Source organism: Camelus bactrianus, chromosome 4 (genome assembly GCF_048773025.1).
Source record: "Camelus bactrianus isolate YW-2024 breed Bactrian camel chromosome 4, ASM4877302v1, whole genome shotgun sequence".
In the NCBI taxonomy this organism is placed as follows: Eukaryota; Metazoa; Chordata; class Mammalia; order Artiodactyla; family Camelidae; genus Camelus; species Camelus bactrianus.
This window is the reverse complement of record NC_133542.1, coordinates 1,441,169-1,456,797: the sequence shown is the minus strand read 5'-3', so window position 1 is coordinate 1,456,797 and position 15,629 is coordinate 1,441,169. Positions and strand designations below refer to the sequence as shown.

Here is a 15,629-nt window from a genome sequence, read left to right as displayed (position 1 = left end):
GCTCTGGTCTGGGCCACTCCATGCACCCTCCCAGTATCTTTTCATTAAGTCCCTTTTTGGTTTTTATCAGCCAGAGGTGGCTTCTGTTGCTTGTTCAGTGAAACAGTGCATCAGGAAACCAGACTATTTCTAAGATCAGTAAAATATGAACTATGGTCAGCTCGCCGGGCAGACCGTGCAGCACAAATTCCCGCACAGGGCAGTGCAAATGCCTTACGTGAAGGGTCCTCATCATCTGTCTTCAGAGATACAGAAGCTTGTGTTTCAGGTAAAACCTCAGGGAGGGATTGAGGAATCCAAAGCTGGTTGGTTTCAAAGACTAACCAGTCGGACCAGACACCTGAGCTGTGGTCAGAAGCCTGGCTCAATGTCACGCAGACTCAGCGCCCTAAGTGTCCGGTGGGGCCGGTGCTGTTTCCTTTACAGGCTCTCGTTGGGGAGTCACTGTAGCCCCTTACACTCAGCAGGGAATCCAGCCCTCTTAGCCCCCACCCTGAGTGTTCCATGACACAAATCTCGGGAGTGTTTAATTTTCATCTTTGTTTAGGAGGATGAAGGTGGGGCAAGAGGAGAGATAAATTCACACTTAGTGACACCAAGTCACAGCCAGTACCTCCTCCTCGGAGAGCTATGTGCTCCCACAGTGGTGGCTGGGGGGCTGGGCAGAGACCCTCCTCTGGTCACAGAGGGACTCACTCCTCTGACTGCAACTGATGGGTTGGACAACCAATCCAGAGGGGACAGAGCATCTTTCCCAGGAATTTGGAACTGACACACAGAAATTAATTTCACTCATCTGGGGATTGGGAGGAGGGTGGGAATCAAATGAAACCAGAGCAGGAGAGAAAGTTACAAGTGAATGAGAGAGAGACAGAGAGACTGAAATTGTGAGAGTAAATAGTGTGAAGGAAGGATAACAATCAGGGCACAGAGGAATTCCAGCTCCTGGCAGTCTAGTGTGTCCCAGCCCATCAACAAACCTGCGGGATGGTTAACATCATTCCAGTTTTGCAGATTAGGAAACAGGCTGAAAGAGACGGGGGTTGGCTTTGGGTGCACAGTTAATTTAATTGCCACTGGACCCCTCACTTCCCACTGCCTGAAGGCACTATGATCCTCACAGGGACCCTGCAGTGCTGACAGCCTAGCACCCTGATCAAAGGGAACCTGCGGGAGTGGGAACCTCTCTGAGTTTGGAGAGTTCCCTGCACCGAGATTCCATGCATCAGCCGGCTCCCGCTCACCACAGGTTAACGTCTCCCCAGCTGTGTAGTCCCCCGACCCGCTTCCCTCCCTGCCAGGCACCCCCGTTCTTACCACCGAGTGTACTGCAGGAATTCAGGCACAGGGATGCCCAAAGCAACACGAGCCCACCGGCTGTACAAACAGCAGACTCCCAGCCCCACCTGGGCTCCATGGGGATAGTAGGTGTCCTCACCTTTGATGTACCTAAGGCAATCTGTTTCTTCAGCTGGAGGCTATAGAGAAAAATAAAAGGTCCAAAACATTGTTCAGTGAGGAATTCCTCCAAGGACCTGACTTCAGAGTCTACAAACAGTTGTGCTGGCCGCTCTTACCCCCGGAATTTGGGTGAGGTGGTTTATTGATCAGCAAAATCGCCGGTGGCCCAGCTCCTGGGCTTGGCTGCCCAGAGGGGGCTGGGGGAATGGGTAAGGCCAGGGCACTCAGGAAGAGCACAGAGGACCTGACATCTCGCCTCCGCAGTTGTAAACCCTTCCCCAAATCTCAAGGCATCGGACAGAGTGCAGCCACCACAATAATGAGATGTTCCCATCTCTTCACTCACTCCTGTTGGTTCACTTACGTGCTGAGCATCTACTGGGTCACAGGACATGACACACAGGATGGCCGATGGGACAGGCTTGGTACTTCCCCCTGGATCCTGTTCAATCTGATGGAAGAATGATCACTCATAAACGGTTTCTCAAAAGGATACATAGACAGGAGACAAACTGCAGAGTGAATCAAATTTTAAAATATAAATGAAGATCCCCCAATCTCCCCGCCTAAGATTAACAGCATAAAGAAAATAGATCTTGCCTTTGATCACCAAGGAAGTGGTCACACTCTCTCAGGAGGAAAGGAGAGTTAATCTTTGAGCTGGACACAGAAGTGCTCCATCGAATTGGACCAGGACCTCTGCATTCATTCAGCAAATCTGTATAAGCTCCTACTACTTATGGGAATCTAGAAACTATACCCATTCCCAAGGCCCTTGGGCTTTATTAGTCAACAAAATAGACACGACTCCCCATCACTGGGGGCTCAGAGTTTTAGCAGAGAAAACAGGCAACATGATGGGGGTAGCAAGAGCTTGGGGAAAAATAAGAGTGATATGAGCAAACTCAGGTGATGGTGGTGGGGTGGGAGGCAGGCAGGAGGGAATAAGGCAATCCTGGCAGATCTCAAGGAGTAATGAACTTGAAGCAGAATAGATCCGGAGGAAGAAGGAAGAGCCGGAGCCAGAGGCCCCCAGAGTGATGTGGAGAGTGTGGGCAGAGAGGCAGAGCAGGCCGGGTCCTCGAAGGCTTTGGGACGACTTTGGCTCCTAATGGAATGGTGACCCTTTTAGTGAGTTTTGATGGGATGGGTGATGTCCAATTTATGCTTTTGTTTTGGGTTTTCTTGGGAGGAGGTTAATTTATTTATTTTAGTGAAGGTGCTGAGGTTTGAACCCAGGATCTCATGCATGCTAAGCATGCACTGTATCACTGAGCTACACCCACCCCCTCAAATGTATGCTTTTATAGGCTCCCTCTGACTCTGTGTGGATGAGATTGTAGAAAAGCAAAGATGGAAGAAGTAGGCTAATTGGTGTCCAACAAGGGGTTGAAGGAGGCTCCTAGGAGGGTGGGGAACAGGGAGTACGTGGTTAATGAATTCAGAGTAGCTAGAAATTTCTAACAAGCAGGATTTGCTGTCTGTGTGTGTAAGAGAAAGAGAGAGAAAGAACATGGTTCCAACATCTGGACCTGGAAAATGGGATGGATGTCCTCTCCATCCACAGGGGATGGGACAAGATGGGGCTGAGCAGGTGGAAAGGGGCTGGAATCAGCTCAGTTCTTCAATGTCATGATTAAGGAGTCTATTAGATATTGCCACAGAAATGCCTAATAGGTAGAGGAGTCTGGTTTTATTTTCTTTCTTTTTAACATTAAAAAATATAATTTAAATGTATTAATTTTATTATGTGAATGGATTTGGAATTTTATTTCATGCCAAGGTATATGTTATAATAGCCAAATGGAAAATATATCAGAAAAGGGGAGAAATGAGGGCTTTCACAAAAACTGACTGTCCGTAACGTAGGTAAAATTTCAACGAAACAGTCTTCAGTGCAAAAACCTCATCTTGGTGTTACATAAAATTAAATGAAAAAGGACTATGTTGATGTATCATTATTTCATGTTACATAATAGCCCCAAATAAACACACTGTTTAACTATGAGGCTTGTAGAAATACTATTCACTTTATTGACATAAATACAGAAATGCAGAAAGGTTCTAAGTTAGAATAAGCATTTTAGTGGAAATAATAGAGATCTGAGCATTTCACATGATATGTATGGACTGATTCAAAATTTGGAAAAGTAATTTACACAGTAGAACATATGTATGAATGTGAAAGCAAGATGAATGAAAGAAAAAGAATATGAGTATCAGGGAGAGAGTTCCAAATGGAAAAGGCCAATCAGGGAGTTTTGGACAAATCGAGAAATTGATGGCATGTCAATTTCCAAGTCTGGTTGCTTCCACCAAAAGTATAGCAGTGAGATAGAGGAGAGACCCAGGACCCAACTCCGAGGCACATTCGCAGTAAATATTTGGAAAAAAGAGGAGACGTTGGCAAAAGACCAGCCAGTGGATCGAAAGCAGAGCGATGGGCTGGAGGCCAAGTGAAGCAGGAACACGGGGGAGGAGAAATGGAAGAGCCGGGTCAAATGCTGCCAAAGGGCCATGCATGATGAAGACTAAAAACTGACCACTATATTTAGCAACGTGGGGTCACTGATGGCCTTGACAGAGCAGTTTCCATAGAGCGAGGGATCAGGGGAAAAGCCAGAGTGGGTGCAAAAGGGAATGGCTCAAGAGAATATGCAGACAGTGAGTTTAAACGACTCATTAAAGATTTGCTGCAAAGACATGGGGTGGCAATTGGTGGGGGTCAATTAGAGTCAAGGAGTGCTGTTTGTTTCTTTTAAGAGGATGGACTTTTATATACTGATAGGAGCCAACTAGCAGGAGAACAAAATAGATGAGGTAGTGACAGAGAGGATGGATGTGGGAGTGACAGCCCGGAGAAGATTGTATGGATGGGACCCCTGGTGACTTTTGGATGACCTGGCTTTCGATGTCACCTGTAATAAGAGGTGGAGCAGCGAGAGTGTAGTCACAGACATCAGAAGGCGAGCGGATGTGCTGGGAGTTGCTGGTGAAAGTTCTCTTCTGTTGGCTTCAGTTTGCTTGGTCAAAGTAGAAAAGTAAACTTACCAGCTGAGGGACGAGAAGGAAGAGTTACTGGAGTCATGAGCAGAAGATACAAAAGAGACTTCAGGGACAATGGGACAGTGAAAAGAGCAGAGGGAGACGGGGGGAGTGTGCTCCCAGAAAGTTACGTTTTATCTTTGAGGTCCCCAAGTGTTGGATGTGTGATTGCCCTTCCTGCTGTCTACGAAATAAAAATTGAGTATGGTTCAGGGAAAATGCTATTTCATTCTAAGAGGCTGCCTGTTTCTCAGGAACGGTCATCTTAAACTGCAAACACTACAAAAATGTTGAAAAGAAGAAATTGTGTACCCAATGACCCACTATTTTCTATAAATTTGGTTGCTATTTATTTCCCCTATCAATACCACAGAACCGATGCTGCCTAGGATGGAGATACATCGATGCTTAAATGGAAATGAAATCTGTATCTTTCTCCTAAACTCCATGGCTTCCTTAACATCCCATTCCCCTTGGAATTTAGGGGTGTCCGGTATAAGAAATAAGAAACAGTTTGAGAAAATCCCGGCTCAGAATTACACAGCACAACCTCAGCTCAGAAGTATACAGCCATAAAAATGTTTAGAAGCAAAACTCCATAACTACTCTTAAAGAATTTTGCAAACCTGGGCCTGCCCAGATGTTTCCAAACTGGAAAGGTACTCCAATCAGTTGACCGGTACGGGAACCAGAGGCTGGTCAGCCTTTTCTGTAAAAGCCAGAGAGTAAATATTTTCAGTTTTGCAGATCATTTTGTTGTAACCATGCAGGTCTGCAATAAGAAAGCGAAGAGCACTGGGAGACACGAAACAAATGGGCATGCCCACACCCTCCCTTCCACTCAGGGCAGCTTCTCTGTGGTGGGGAGCTTGGCCACAATGACTTGTTTCTTTGTTTCCATTGGTTTCTTTGTTTCCACCTTACTGCTCAATCTCAGAACTTCAAGTGAGCCTGGTCCTTCAGCATCCATGCAGCAAGAAGGCTGAGCGGGGGTGGGGATCCCACCTGACAGAGAAGAGAGATGGCTTGTCACCATGACATGAGACAATCACACCTTCCGGGGTGAAAGGGAACAAAGATAAGGGAGGGGCACAGCAGTGGGACCCCTGGGTCACCTGCCAGGCTTGCTCTCCCTCCATGGCCACCCTGGGGGCCTGGGTGGTGTTGGAACTCAGCTACAGTGATTAGGCTGAGGGGACTCAGGATAAAGGACCCTCCGTCTCCACACCGGGTTCCAAACGCAGCCTCTCTAAGTCTACCCTCTGAATTTCTGGAACTCAGCTGGAAGAATACATGATCAGGCCAGACCCAGAGCCCAAGCCAAACACGACAAGGGTCACGTGGGGTTGTAACCCCGTGCTCAGCGGTCGGGGTCTCCTTGCAAATCTGCAGAAATCCCTGTTCTGCCTCATTACTGGGAGAAACCCCACATCTCTTCCTGCTCTGTCTGTTCTTCTCTTGAGGCTATTGTCCTGGAGGGATGCAGAGTCCTTGAACCTGGCCCTCCAAACGTACATAAGCAGCCTGTTCAATAAAACAAATTATGCACTTCTTCACATTTGCCAGTTTTTTGATTCCAGAAAGGCTGCGGGACTCTTTCTCACTGTCTCCTGTGCCCCCACCACTTGGTGGCCCTCTCCTCATGGAAACACGATTTCCCACAACTGCACCCTGCCTCCCAGCTTGTCAGAGGGGAGTGACCCACAAAGACACAGGTGTTTGTGAGGATCCTGTCCCCCAGCAGAAAGCCTACTCCTGGAGCCACGGACAGGGATCTGGCCTCCTGAGCCGCTCAGCTCTAATTGAAAGCCTAAACTTGGGACCCCGAACATTGCTGACTGAGTTTCTGAGACACCTGGGCTGGAAGGGCCTGATTTTTCTTTCCAAGAATGGATGTAGCGCAGCCTCCATTTTCAGGGCTGACATTCATGACGTATCTAGTTCCCCCAAATGCACCCCAGGAAGGAAAGGCCCTTCCATCCCACTGGTTAGAAACCCAGCCCAGGGGAGTTCCGAAGCACTGCATTGCTGTCAGGTCCAGCACCCCTGCAGAGTGGCCCCTGGCCCTGAATGAGCCCCTTCCCTGGGCCTTCCCTGCCTCGACATGACCACAACCCAGGTGGTGCTGGGGAAGGCAGGGAGTGCAGTGAGGGGAGGGGGTAAGCAGAGCCCCTTGCTCTGGAGTGAGGAGACCACAGAGAAAGGCACACACCACCCCGACCCTATACCCCAAACTCTTAGCCCCGCCAACACAGGGGCCGCTCTGCGCCCTCTCACCGTGGCTCTCCTGTGAGACTGCACCCAACCCGACATCTGGCACCCAAGCCCTACCTCCCCTCTTATGACAGATCCCGTCTTCTTGGAAACTGCCTAGCAGCGCGTATTCAAGGCCGGCAGCGGGCCTGGCGGATCTGCACTTCAGGTGCCCTACCTGGCCAGCCGTGCGTGCCTGGGCTCAGTCCTCTATCTTGCCCACCGGTAGCCTGGGTCCACGTCCGGTGCAAGCGGAGGCCACGGAGCCCAGGCTGATCCCCACACACGGACAGGTGAGGGTGCCCCCGCCTCGCTGCCCCGCTGTCCCGCCCACTGGTGGCAGCAACGCCCAACCTCCGGCCGGCGCCACATGCAGGTCAGGACTTCCGCGCGGCCCTGCCCTCCCCGGCCCCGCCCAGCTGTCCCATAAGCCTCCCCCCACCCCCGTCCTGGCTGCGCCCTGGCTCCCATTGGCTCCGCAAGTTATGCCCTCGCACAACTAGACTCGGGAGGACGCACGACGCAAGCGCTAGGGGAGGGCCGCGCGGAGTTGCCATGGTTACAGGCGCCACGCTCTGCGCGGGCCGGCGTGCGCTTCTGGGGCGGGTAGCGGGCTCCGGAAGTGTGCAGCTGCCCGGGACCATGGCGGTGCTTGCTGCTGGGGATGGCGGCTTGCTCGGCCGGGCGACTAGTTCTGGCCTGGTCAGTCGGCGGCCGACATCCTGTCTGGGGCGGCGTCCCACAGACGGTAAACGTACGTCCGCGCCGTCGGTGGGGCCGGCGGACATGAACCGGGGTGGGATCGGGGTTGGGGCGGTGGCCGGGGAGGGCTGTGCTGCCGGGGAGCGTGTTGGGGCGGGGCGGGGCAGGGCTTGGGCACAGCCTCAAGCTTTCCTCCCCCTCAGGCCCTGGGGCTGGGGCCGCGAGTCTGGGTCGCCCTTGGTGGCCGCGGCCTCCCAGAACCCCCCGGGAAGGGCAGGCAGAGGACCCATCTTAGATGAAGCGGGGCCTTACCCGGGTTTTGAAGAGCCCCAGAATCAGATGTTGGAATGGGGTGGCTTATCAGTCTTGTTTATCTGCAGGGAAATTTCAGTTCCATCCAGATGTTGGTTCCTTCAGTCAACCTCAGGAATAAGACACAAGGGTCAGTGCCGATAAGCAGTTATCTAAGGCTTGACTCAAAATAAACTATGCGGGGTGTAGGGATGGTAGATGGGACCCTCCCTCTTGAAGTTAGCAGTCTTCTGGGATTAGAGGCCCCAGTTGAGGATTACATCCTCATCTGCAGTAATGGAGTTTGTGAGAAACACACAGAGAAGGGAGGGGTGTGGTGGCGGTAACTCATTACAGAATCCAGGACCCTTGCCTGGCTCTTGTGTAGAAGAGTCTCGCCTTGGATAGGGCAACAGTTATCAAAGTGTATCCAAGGCCCCTGAGGTGCAAGACCATTTTCATAGAAACGCCGGGATGTCACCTGCCTTTTGCACACTCTTGCTCTCCCGAGTTCCTGCGGGGTTTTCCAGGGAAAACCTGGCCTGCGATATCACAAAACAGGGAATGCAGAGGCAGATAGGAGAATTCAGCTCTCACCAGTCCAAAAGAGATTTGCAGAAATTAAAATCACTGCTATTCTTCTCACTAATGATTTTTCTTTTGAAAAATAGAATTATATTTTGTTTAAGAGTATTAATGGTAACATACAGTAGATTGTTAATATTTTTAAGTGAATTCATACACTTTTTCTAACTTCTTGTTTAACTTCTAACACAGGAAATATTGATAGATTAAACTCACATAAATAGCAGCCTTTTGGAGTTCTCAGTAATTGTTAAGAGTGTATAGGGTTCTGTAGAACAAGAAGTTTGAGAGCCCCTGGAGAACGGGTGCTCAGATGCTAGTCGGGTGCTTAGTGGTGTTAGACGGATGCCAAGATGTCTTCCGCAACTGCTCCCGGACTTGAAGTAATTGGCCACATGGAGATGGGTGGGCAGTGCCTCCACTTTACAAACCAGAAGCTGCTGAATGTGTCTGGAGTCTAGGCCATGGGCTGTGCAGGGATTCCCGTTGTATCTGTTCTATCTAAGCCTGGATTCCTGTGCAGAGGCCTGGCCCTGAAGACCCGCTCTCCTTTGCTCCCTGCCAGGTACCTTCTGTGTGACTTCAACCCTCCAGAGGGCTTCAACCTCCGTAGGAACGTCTGCATCCACATTGCCTTCCTCCTGAAGACCCTGCTGAAGATGGAAGAGCCGGTACTGGTGCAATTCCCTTGGGGCCACCTCTACCACTGGCAGAGCCCCGATCCCTGGTCCGACTCCTTTGACCTCCCAAGTCTCAACAGAAACATCCCTGACATTGAGTACGAGCAGTTCATTGCAGGTGAGGTGGTGGTCATTTAACTGGGGCCAGGTGGTCTTTGTTCTGGTTCCAATCTGAACATCGGGCCATCTTACTTTGGGCTTGTCGGTCTGCTTAGGGGCCCTGCTCATGTTTCCCACACTGCAGGTGAATTTGGTTTTTCCATAGTTTTTTCGGGAAGTCAATTTGAAGTGTATGAGCTCTATGTCCCCTCCCCTCTGAAAACCCTGGCCTCCTGGTGAGATGGAGCGGTGACAAGGAGGCCACTGCCACAGAGGCCCTTGTCCCAGAAAGAGTCGCTCGCTGTGCAGTCAGGGCTGTTCTTACCTGTAGGAAAACACGATGTGTGTGTAACATGGGCCACGTGCTGGAGAAGATATGTAACTGCCCATCCAGTATAATTTGGTCCTGCTCAAGCTACCCATTTTAAATTTTGTAAGAGGGAAGGGTTCAAGATTTTCTTTGAATAAAGGTATTTAGAGCTTATCAATTTTTTTTAAATTGAAATGTGATTGATTTACAATGTTTTGTTAGTTTCAGTTATACAGCTGTTTTGTTAGTTTCAGGTATGCAGCATAGTGATTCAGTTGTACATATACATAGTCTATTCTTTTTCAGGTTCTTTTCCATTATAGGTTGCAAGATACTGAATATTCTTCCCTGTGTTCTACAGTGAATCCTTGTCGTTTGTCTGTTTTACATATAGTAATTTGTATCTGTTAATCCCAAACACCTAAGTTTGTTTTATAAGTCTGTGAGTCTGTTTTTTGTTTTATAGATAAGTCCATTTGTATCATGTTTTTAAAAATTCCACATATAAATGATATCATATGATACTTGTCTTTGTCTAACTTATTTCACTTAGTGAGATAATCTCCATTTCCATCCATGTTGCTGTAAATGGCCTTATTTCCTTCTTTGTTATGACTGAGAAATATTCTGTTATATCTAAATACCACATCTTTATCCAGTCATCTGTCAGTGAATGTTTAGGTTGCTTCTATGTCTTGGCCATTGTAAACAGTGCTCCTGTGAAAATTGGGGTGCAGGTATCTTTTGGAATGAAGGTTCCCTCTGGATATATGCCCAGGAGTGGGATTGCTGGATTAGGTGATAAGTGTTTTTTTTTTTTTTTTTTTTTGTCTTTTGAGGAATCTCCATACTGTTTTCCACAGTGGCTGCACCAAACTACATTCCCACCCACAATGTAGGAGGGTTTCCTTTTCTCCACAGCCTCTCCGGCATTTATGGTTTGTGGACTTTTGAATGATGGCCATTCTGACTGGTGTGAGATGATAACATTGTAGTTTTGAGTTGCATTTCTCTGATAATTGAACGATATTAAGCATTTTTTATATGCCTATTGGCCATCTGTGTGTCTTCATTGGAGAATTGCTTGTTTAGTTGTTCTGCCCATTTTTGGATTTGGTTGTTTATTTTTTTCTTATTAAGTTGTATGAACTATTTATATAGTCTAGAAATTAAGCCATGGTCAGTCTCATCTTTTGCAAATATTTTCTCCCATTCCATAGGTTGTATTTTAGTTTTACTTATGGTTTCTATTGCTGTGCAAAAGTTTATAAGTTTAATTAGGTCTCATTTATTTATTTTGGCTTTTATTTCTGTTGCTTGGGTTGCTTAGATTGCCCTACGAAAACATTGCTGAGATGTATGTCAAATAATGTTTTGCCTATGTTTTCTTGTGAGAAGTTTATAGTGTCGTGTCTAATATTTAAGTCTTTAAGCCATCTTGAGTTTGTTTCTTTTTGTTTTTTTTGCGACTCTATTGTATGCTTTTGATTTGTGCTTACCTTATTCTTCAAATATATCAGCCCATTACTATATCTATTTCCTTTAGACTGATAATCACGTAGGCTCCAACACATCCTAAGAATAACGAAGAAAAAAAAGAAAGAAAAAAATCTACATATTCTTGCTCCCCTCTCCCATTCCCAACTTTTTTTATTTTGATGTCCTTTTTCATTTTTACATCTTTATGTTTATTCTCTTGCAACTCGTTATTGCATTTCCAACTATGGTTTTCCTGTTTCTATAGCATCCTGCTTCCTTTCTGTTTAGAATGGAACCTTTTAATGTCTCTGTTAGGTTCAATATTGCTGAGTTATCTCACCTCCCCCTCCCCCCTTCCCCCCAGGCCTCTGAATCCTCAGTCCAGGGAAGCTAAACCATTGTAGCCTTCATCGGTTCTGGGAAAGCAATCTTCAGAGTGGGAAAAGACATTGAAAAATAATATTCTGTGAGTTGCATTCTACCCTTGCCCAGAGATGAGAAACATCTGAAGGTGGAGGAAAACAGTTGGAGGTGGGGAACACAAAGTCTTTTCTCTTTTTGCTACTGAAGAAATGATTGCTTTTGTAATTAGTGATGATGCCCTTTAAATTGGTGAGATCGAGATTCCACAGCTTCAGCGCCTGTGAATAACCAGCTGGGAGAAAGCCCTCTAGGGCCCCTGCAGTGGGAAAGGCAGCCCCTCTGAGCACCTGTTGTTCTGTATTCTTCCTGCCTCCACACGGGTTCCCTAGGCACCGTGCAGGACGATGCAGTTACCCAAGGTGGAGGACGGGGAGACCCCTGCTGTGTGGCGAGCCACAGAAGCCCACACTTGAAGGACAAAATGTAGAGTAGTGGGGCGGTCATAGGAACAGGGGATGGTTGAGACCCAGGATGGTGTCCTGGAGTCCAGCAGCCAAGGCTGGTGGGGCAGATGGGGCCCTGGGGCATGGGCAGTCCTTGAGGGATCTGAAGCAAAGATAGGAACCAAGAGACTGGATTCGTGTGGGGGTACGGCACCCCTTGGAGGCTGTGGGGCAGCTCAGTGGGCCCAGGGGGAGCGGGCACTTCCCCAAAGCTGGGTTGACAGGTCACAACCAACTCACTGGGGACCGAGAGGCACTGAGTCATTTTTAACTTTTTGTCCCTCTTCCTGGAAAAGAAACTGCTGCCTGTTAAATAGCCTGTGTCGTTAGTGAGAATTAAAGACATGAAGCAAGATTGCCTCAAAAGTCATCCATTGTGTAGTTGTTAATAAGGGTCAAATGAAAACTTGAATAGATGAAATGAAGCATTCATCAGAGGATTTGAAACTCCTTTAAAATAAAAATTCTTGCTGCCTTTGTTCTTCATTTCAGGGTTCACTTGGTGATAATAATCATAACCAAAGCAACAGCAAACCCTTACAGTACTCTGTCCTGCTGTTCCAGGAACGCTGTCTTCATGACAACCCAATGAGTTGGCACCACTATGAGTTCCACTTTAAAGGTAAGGACATTCATTAATCACACGGCTAATAAATGGCAGAGCTGGGACTTGAACCCGAGCTCTCTGGCCCCAGAGCCCCCTCTCAGCCCCTTCACTGCAGCTCATCACTTGGCATGCCCGACACAGGCCAGCATTTACGAGCAGCGTGACCTTGGCCAAGGCTGCTTCACTGCTTGGTCTCTGATTCCTCATCTGTAGAATGGGGGTGTGGGCAGTGAACTCTGTGAGCTCAGTGGTCACTTCCTCCAGCTCTGCAATTCTACTGCTTTGAGTTAGTATAGTAAGTATCCGAGCCCCTACATGGCCCACACATGGGCTGGCGCTTTGCTAGGCCCTGGGTTACGGAGCAAAGTAAGATCCGCCTGCTCCTCCGAGGAGCCTGTGTCCCTCCACGGCAAACAGCTGCGAGGCCCAGGCTCCCTGGCTGGCGGTCGGGGGCTGGGCAGGAAAGTCTGATAAGAGAAGATGGAGGCAGAGCCCCTCCGGGAACAGTGGTGGCCACACAGCTCTCAGGAGCGAGAGCCTCTGTCCAGGCTGCTGAGAGGGGGATCCTCATGAGGCCAGTAGTCCCCCCAACCTAAGCCCTCAGGACAAAGATCCAGCCATCCCTGCAGTGTCACCATAGAGCCAGTCCATCCTCATCACTGTGCCTCTGTGCTCCTTTGTCCTCGGGCCTCTCTTCCCCCTACACCCAGAAGACTCTTCTCCCTCTCTTCTCTGAGTGCCCCCTCACTTCACCCGTGGTCCCTGCTTCCTGGGCCACCATCACTGGAGTTGACGCTTTGCACCTTCACAAACCCCGTTTGATCAGGAGCCTGGGTTGGCCTCCTTGTGCTCACTTTCCACCTTCAGATGATTGCTCCTCCCCTCGTGGGAGCACATGGAAAACCCAGATCCTTTCCTAGCAGTGCCTGCCACCCTGGCCTCCCTGCTCATCTGCCTCAGTCAGGAGCACCTGGACCACCAGCTCTGTATTGCCTCGCCTCCTACCATCAAGACGTCAAAGTTCATTCTCCTTCCACCACCCAGTATGGTCATTGTAGGGTCTTCTTCTCCGTCAGCCTGAGCCAGCCACCCCCCATTCACCCTACCCCCGGGCTCATACCCGGGCGTGTCTCCACCCCAGGTCCAGCCTCTCTCCTTTAAGTGCCCACCTCTAGCCGTCCAGCTTCTTCTCCACCAGCCTCCCTGGCCCTCCTTCACCCTCACTGGGGCATCATGCGCTGACTCCTCTGCTTTCCTGCCTGTCCACGTTCCTCTTACTTCCACTTCCCCACCTTCCAGCTCTGCATCCACAGTCAGCACTCTCTTTATGACAGACAAAACCCCCTTGAGCCTTGACCTTTTCAGTTCCTCACCAGGCCGACTTCCATCTCGGTTCACCCAGCTCTACTTGTTCTGAGCCTGCAGGCAGCAGGCTCTCCCAGCACAGATTTCCAAGACTACAAATCAATGCCCACCATGTTGCCGCTGCCAGGCAATCCTCCAGGATTTCTATAGTGAGCACATTTCCCCACTTATCACTCAGTTATGTCAACATTCTCTGCTCTCTGCACACCTCTAACCTTCCCTCTTTCTCTTCCCTGACTCCCAGCAGATGGTCATGCCTCCTGCTTCAGAGAGAATGACATGTCACTGGAAAGGAACTCGCTCACCTACAGCAAATCTGCTCACCTCACCTTTTATCTGTCCCTTTCCCACCTGGACTCTAGCTGTAGTTGTTCTTAATTCAGTGAGTTTAGTTGACATATATACACACAGTTAAAAGCATAGCACACTATCGGCTACCTTCTAGGGGTTACTTTTTCAATTTAACATGGAGTGTGTGATTCATCCACTTCATTGCATGTACCTGCAGTTCATTTGTTTTAACTGATCTTAAATGTTGTGTGTGTGAAAGTAACACAAGGCAAGGGTAAGCCAGGATTCAGGATGCTGGTTACTTCCTGTGAGAAGAGGCCAAGAGCAGGATAGGTAAAGAGGACACAGTATGTCACTGTCAATATTCCTGTTATGATGCTGGGTGATAGGTTCATAACTGTGTCTTATAATATTAATTTTAATACATAAATACTTCTGACAGGCAAATAAGATGAGAATGTGTCATGAACCAAGACATACAATGGGTAATATTACATCATTATTGATATGTAATCTTGTTATATTATATATTAATCATTATCTTACATTATTTGTTATGGGTTATATATTATATAGATGCATGAATAATATATTATGTATATAAACACCTACATATGTATTATATACTATCTGCTAATAAATAAACAGAAGATAATATGCTAGTATATCTTCTATTATGTATTATTTAATAAATAATAACATACTCTATCCTGTTATATGACATGGAACATAATCTTTAATAAAATAAGAAATCTGTCAATATATATTGGTAATTAATAAAATTAAAAAAAAACAGCGCGCAGCTTTTAACGCCGACACCGCTCCAGCTGTCACTGTGATTTCTCTTCCCTTTCATGGCCGAGGTCCTCACAGTGCTATCCGTTCCCCCTTTCATCTCCTTATCCTGAACCTTCCTCCTCCTCCCATCCCATGCTGCCTTCTGCCCCGTGGCCCCTCTAGTCTCCAGCGGCTTCTGGGGCACTGATCTGCGGGCACGGTCTCAGGCCCCAGCTCACCTGCCTGTCCGCCGCCTCTGCCACCGCTGGTGGGGGCGGGGCGGGGGTCAGAGTGCACCCCTTGTCCTGGAAGAGAACACAGCCCAGACTGTGACCAGCAGCAGGTGTGGCCGGGAACTGCAGGACTTGGGGGAGAGCCAGACTGTCTGCATCCAGACCTGGGGCACTTGGAGTGTGAAGAAGCCCCGTCCTCACTGCCCCTGAAGTGAGGAAAACACCCTCAGGTGAGTTAAAGTGCTTATGACCTAGGTCTGTTGGCTGGAAAGGACAAACGGGCCCCTAAGGGGAGGGTAGTTGACGTTCCAGGCCCCACCAAAGCCCTAAGGGCTGGCGGGGAACCAGGCTGGACGCTCCACTGGACCCAGTGCCCCCTCGGGGGTGGGGCCTTCGGGAACAAGCAGAAAGCCCTCTGTCTCTGGGGGGGGAACGGGGCAGTGTGGGAGCATCCCTGCAGCGAGTCAAGTGAAGTCAGGGCCTGTGGGATCCATTTGTATGGCCACATCGAGCCTCAGCAGAAGCCACAGCAGGAGTGGATTCCTGTCTCTCCAGCTGTCATCCTCGTGTCTGAGTGCCAGGCTT

At 48.7% G+C, this 15,629-nt stretch overlaps 2 protein-coding genes across 13 annotated transcripts in view; one reads left to right on the top strand and one right to left on the bottom strand.

Moving 5' to 3' along the window:
* The window catches only part of LOC141577421 (uncharacterized), a 140,157-nt gene extending 132,980 nt beyond the window's left edge, over window positions 1–7,177 (bottom strand). For all 5 annotated transcript variants that reach the window (XM_074361471.1, XM_074361472.1, XM_074361473.1 and 2 more), the window contains exons 1-7: window positions 6,938–7,177; window positions 5,426–5,511; window positions 5,133–5,215; window positions 4,380–4,515; window positions 1,826–1,912; window positions 1,318–1,478; window positions 981–1,027 (exon numbers count right to left, since the gene is read on the bottom strand). In XM_074361471.1, the coding sequence (XP_074217572.1) occupies window positions 981–1,027; window positions 1,318–1,478; window positions 1,826–1,912; window positions 4,380–4,421 (337 nt within the window). In that variant the 5' untranslated portion in view covers window positions 4,422–4,515; window positions 5,133–5,215; window positions 5,426–5,511; window positions 6,938–7,177. The remainder of the gene's footprint in view (window positions 1–980; window positions 1,028–1,317; window positions 1,479–1,825; window positions 1,913–4,379; window positions 4,516–5,132; window positions 5,216–5,425; window positions 5,512–6,937) is intronic.
* A 131-nt stretch (window positions 7,178–7,308) lies between these two features.
* LOC141577420 (GDP-fucose protein O-fucosyltransferase 2-like) lies at window positions 7,309–14,981 on the top strand. Of its 8 annotated transcripts, none has more exons than XM_074361463.1 (6): window positions 7,309–7,513; window positions 7,842–7,903; window positions 8,903–9,135; window positions 12,264–12,393; window positions 13,302–13,892; window positions 13,991–14,981. In XM_074361463.1, the coding sequence occupies exons 1-4, from the start codon at window positions 7,424–7,426 to the stop codon at window positions 12,275–12,277; spliced, it is 399 nt and encodes a 132-aa protein (XP_074217564.1). In that variant the 5' UTR covers window positions 7,309–7,423; the 3' UTR covers window positions 12,278–12,393; window positions 13,302–13,892; window positions 13,991–14,981. The 8 variants fall into 8 exon arrangements, 6 of the variants coding, with proteins under 6 accessions (XP_074217564.1, XP_074217567.1, XP_074217563.1 ...); XM_074361466.1 differs by adding an exon at window positions 11,270–11,436 and having other exon boundaries at window positions 13,302–14,981; XM_074361462.1 differs by lacking the exon at window positions 13,302–13,892.
* The last annotated feature ends 648 nt before the right edge of the window (window positions 14,982–15,629 follow it).

Excerpts from the sequence above, each read along its gene's own strand:
- LOC141577420 (XM_074361462.1), top strand. The coding sequence starts at position 7,424 with ATGGCGGCTTGCTCGGCCGGGCGACTAGTTCTGGCCTGGTCAGTCGGC. Across the intron at positions 7,514-7,841 it reads GCGTCCCACAGACGGTAAAC|GGAAATTTCAGTTCCATCCA; the intron begins GTACGTCCGCGC and ends GTTTATCTGCAG. Across the intron at positions 7,904-8,902 it reads CTCAGGAATAAGACACAAGG|GTACCTTCTGTGTGACTTCA; the intron begins GTCAGTGCCGAT and ends GCTCCCTGCCAG.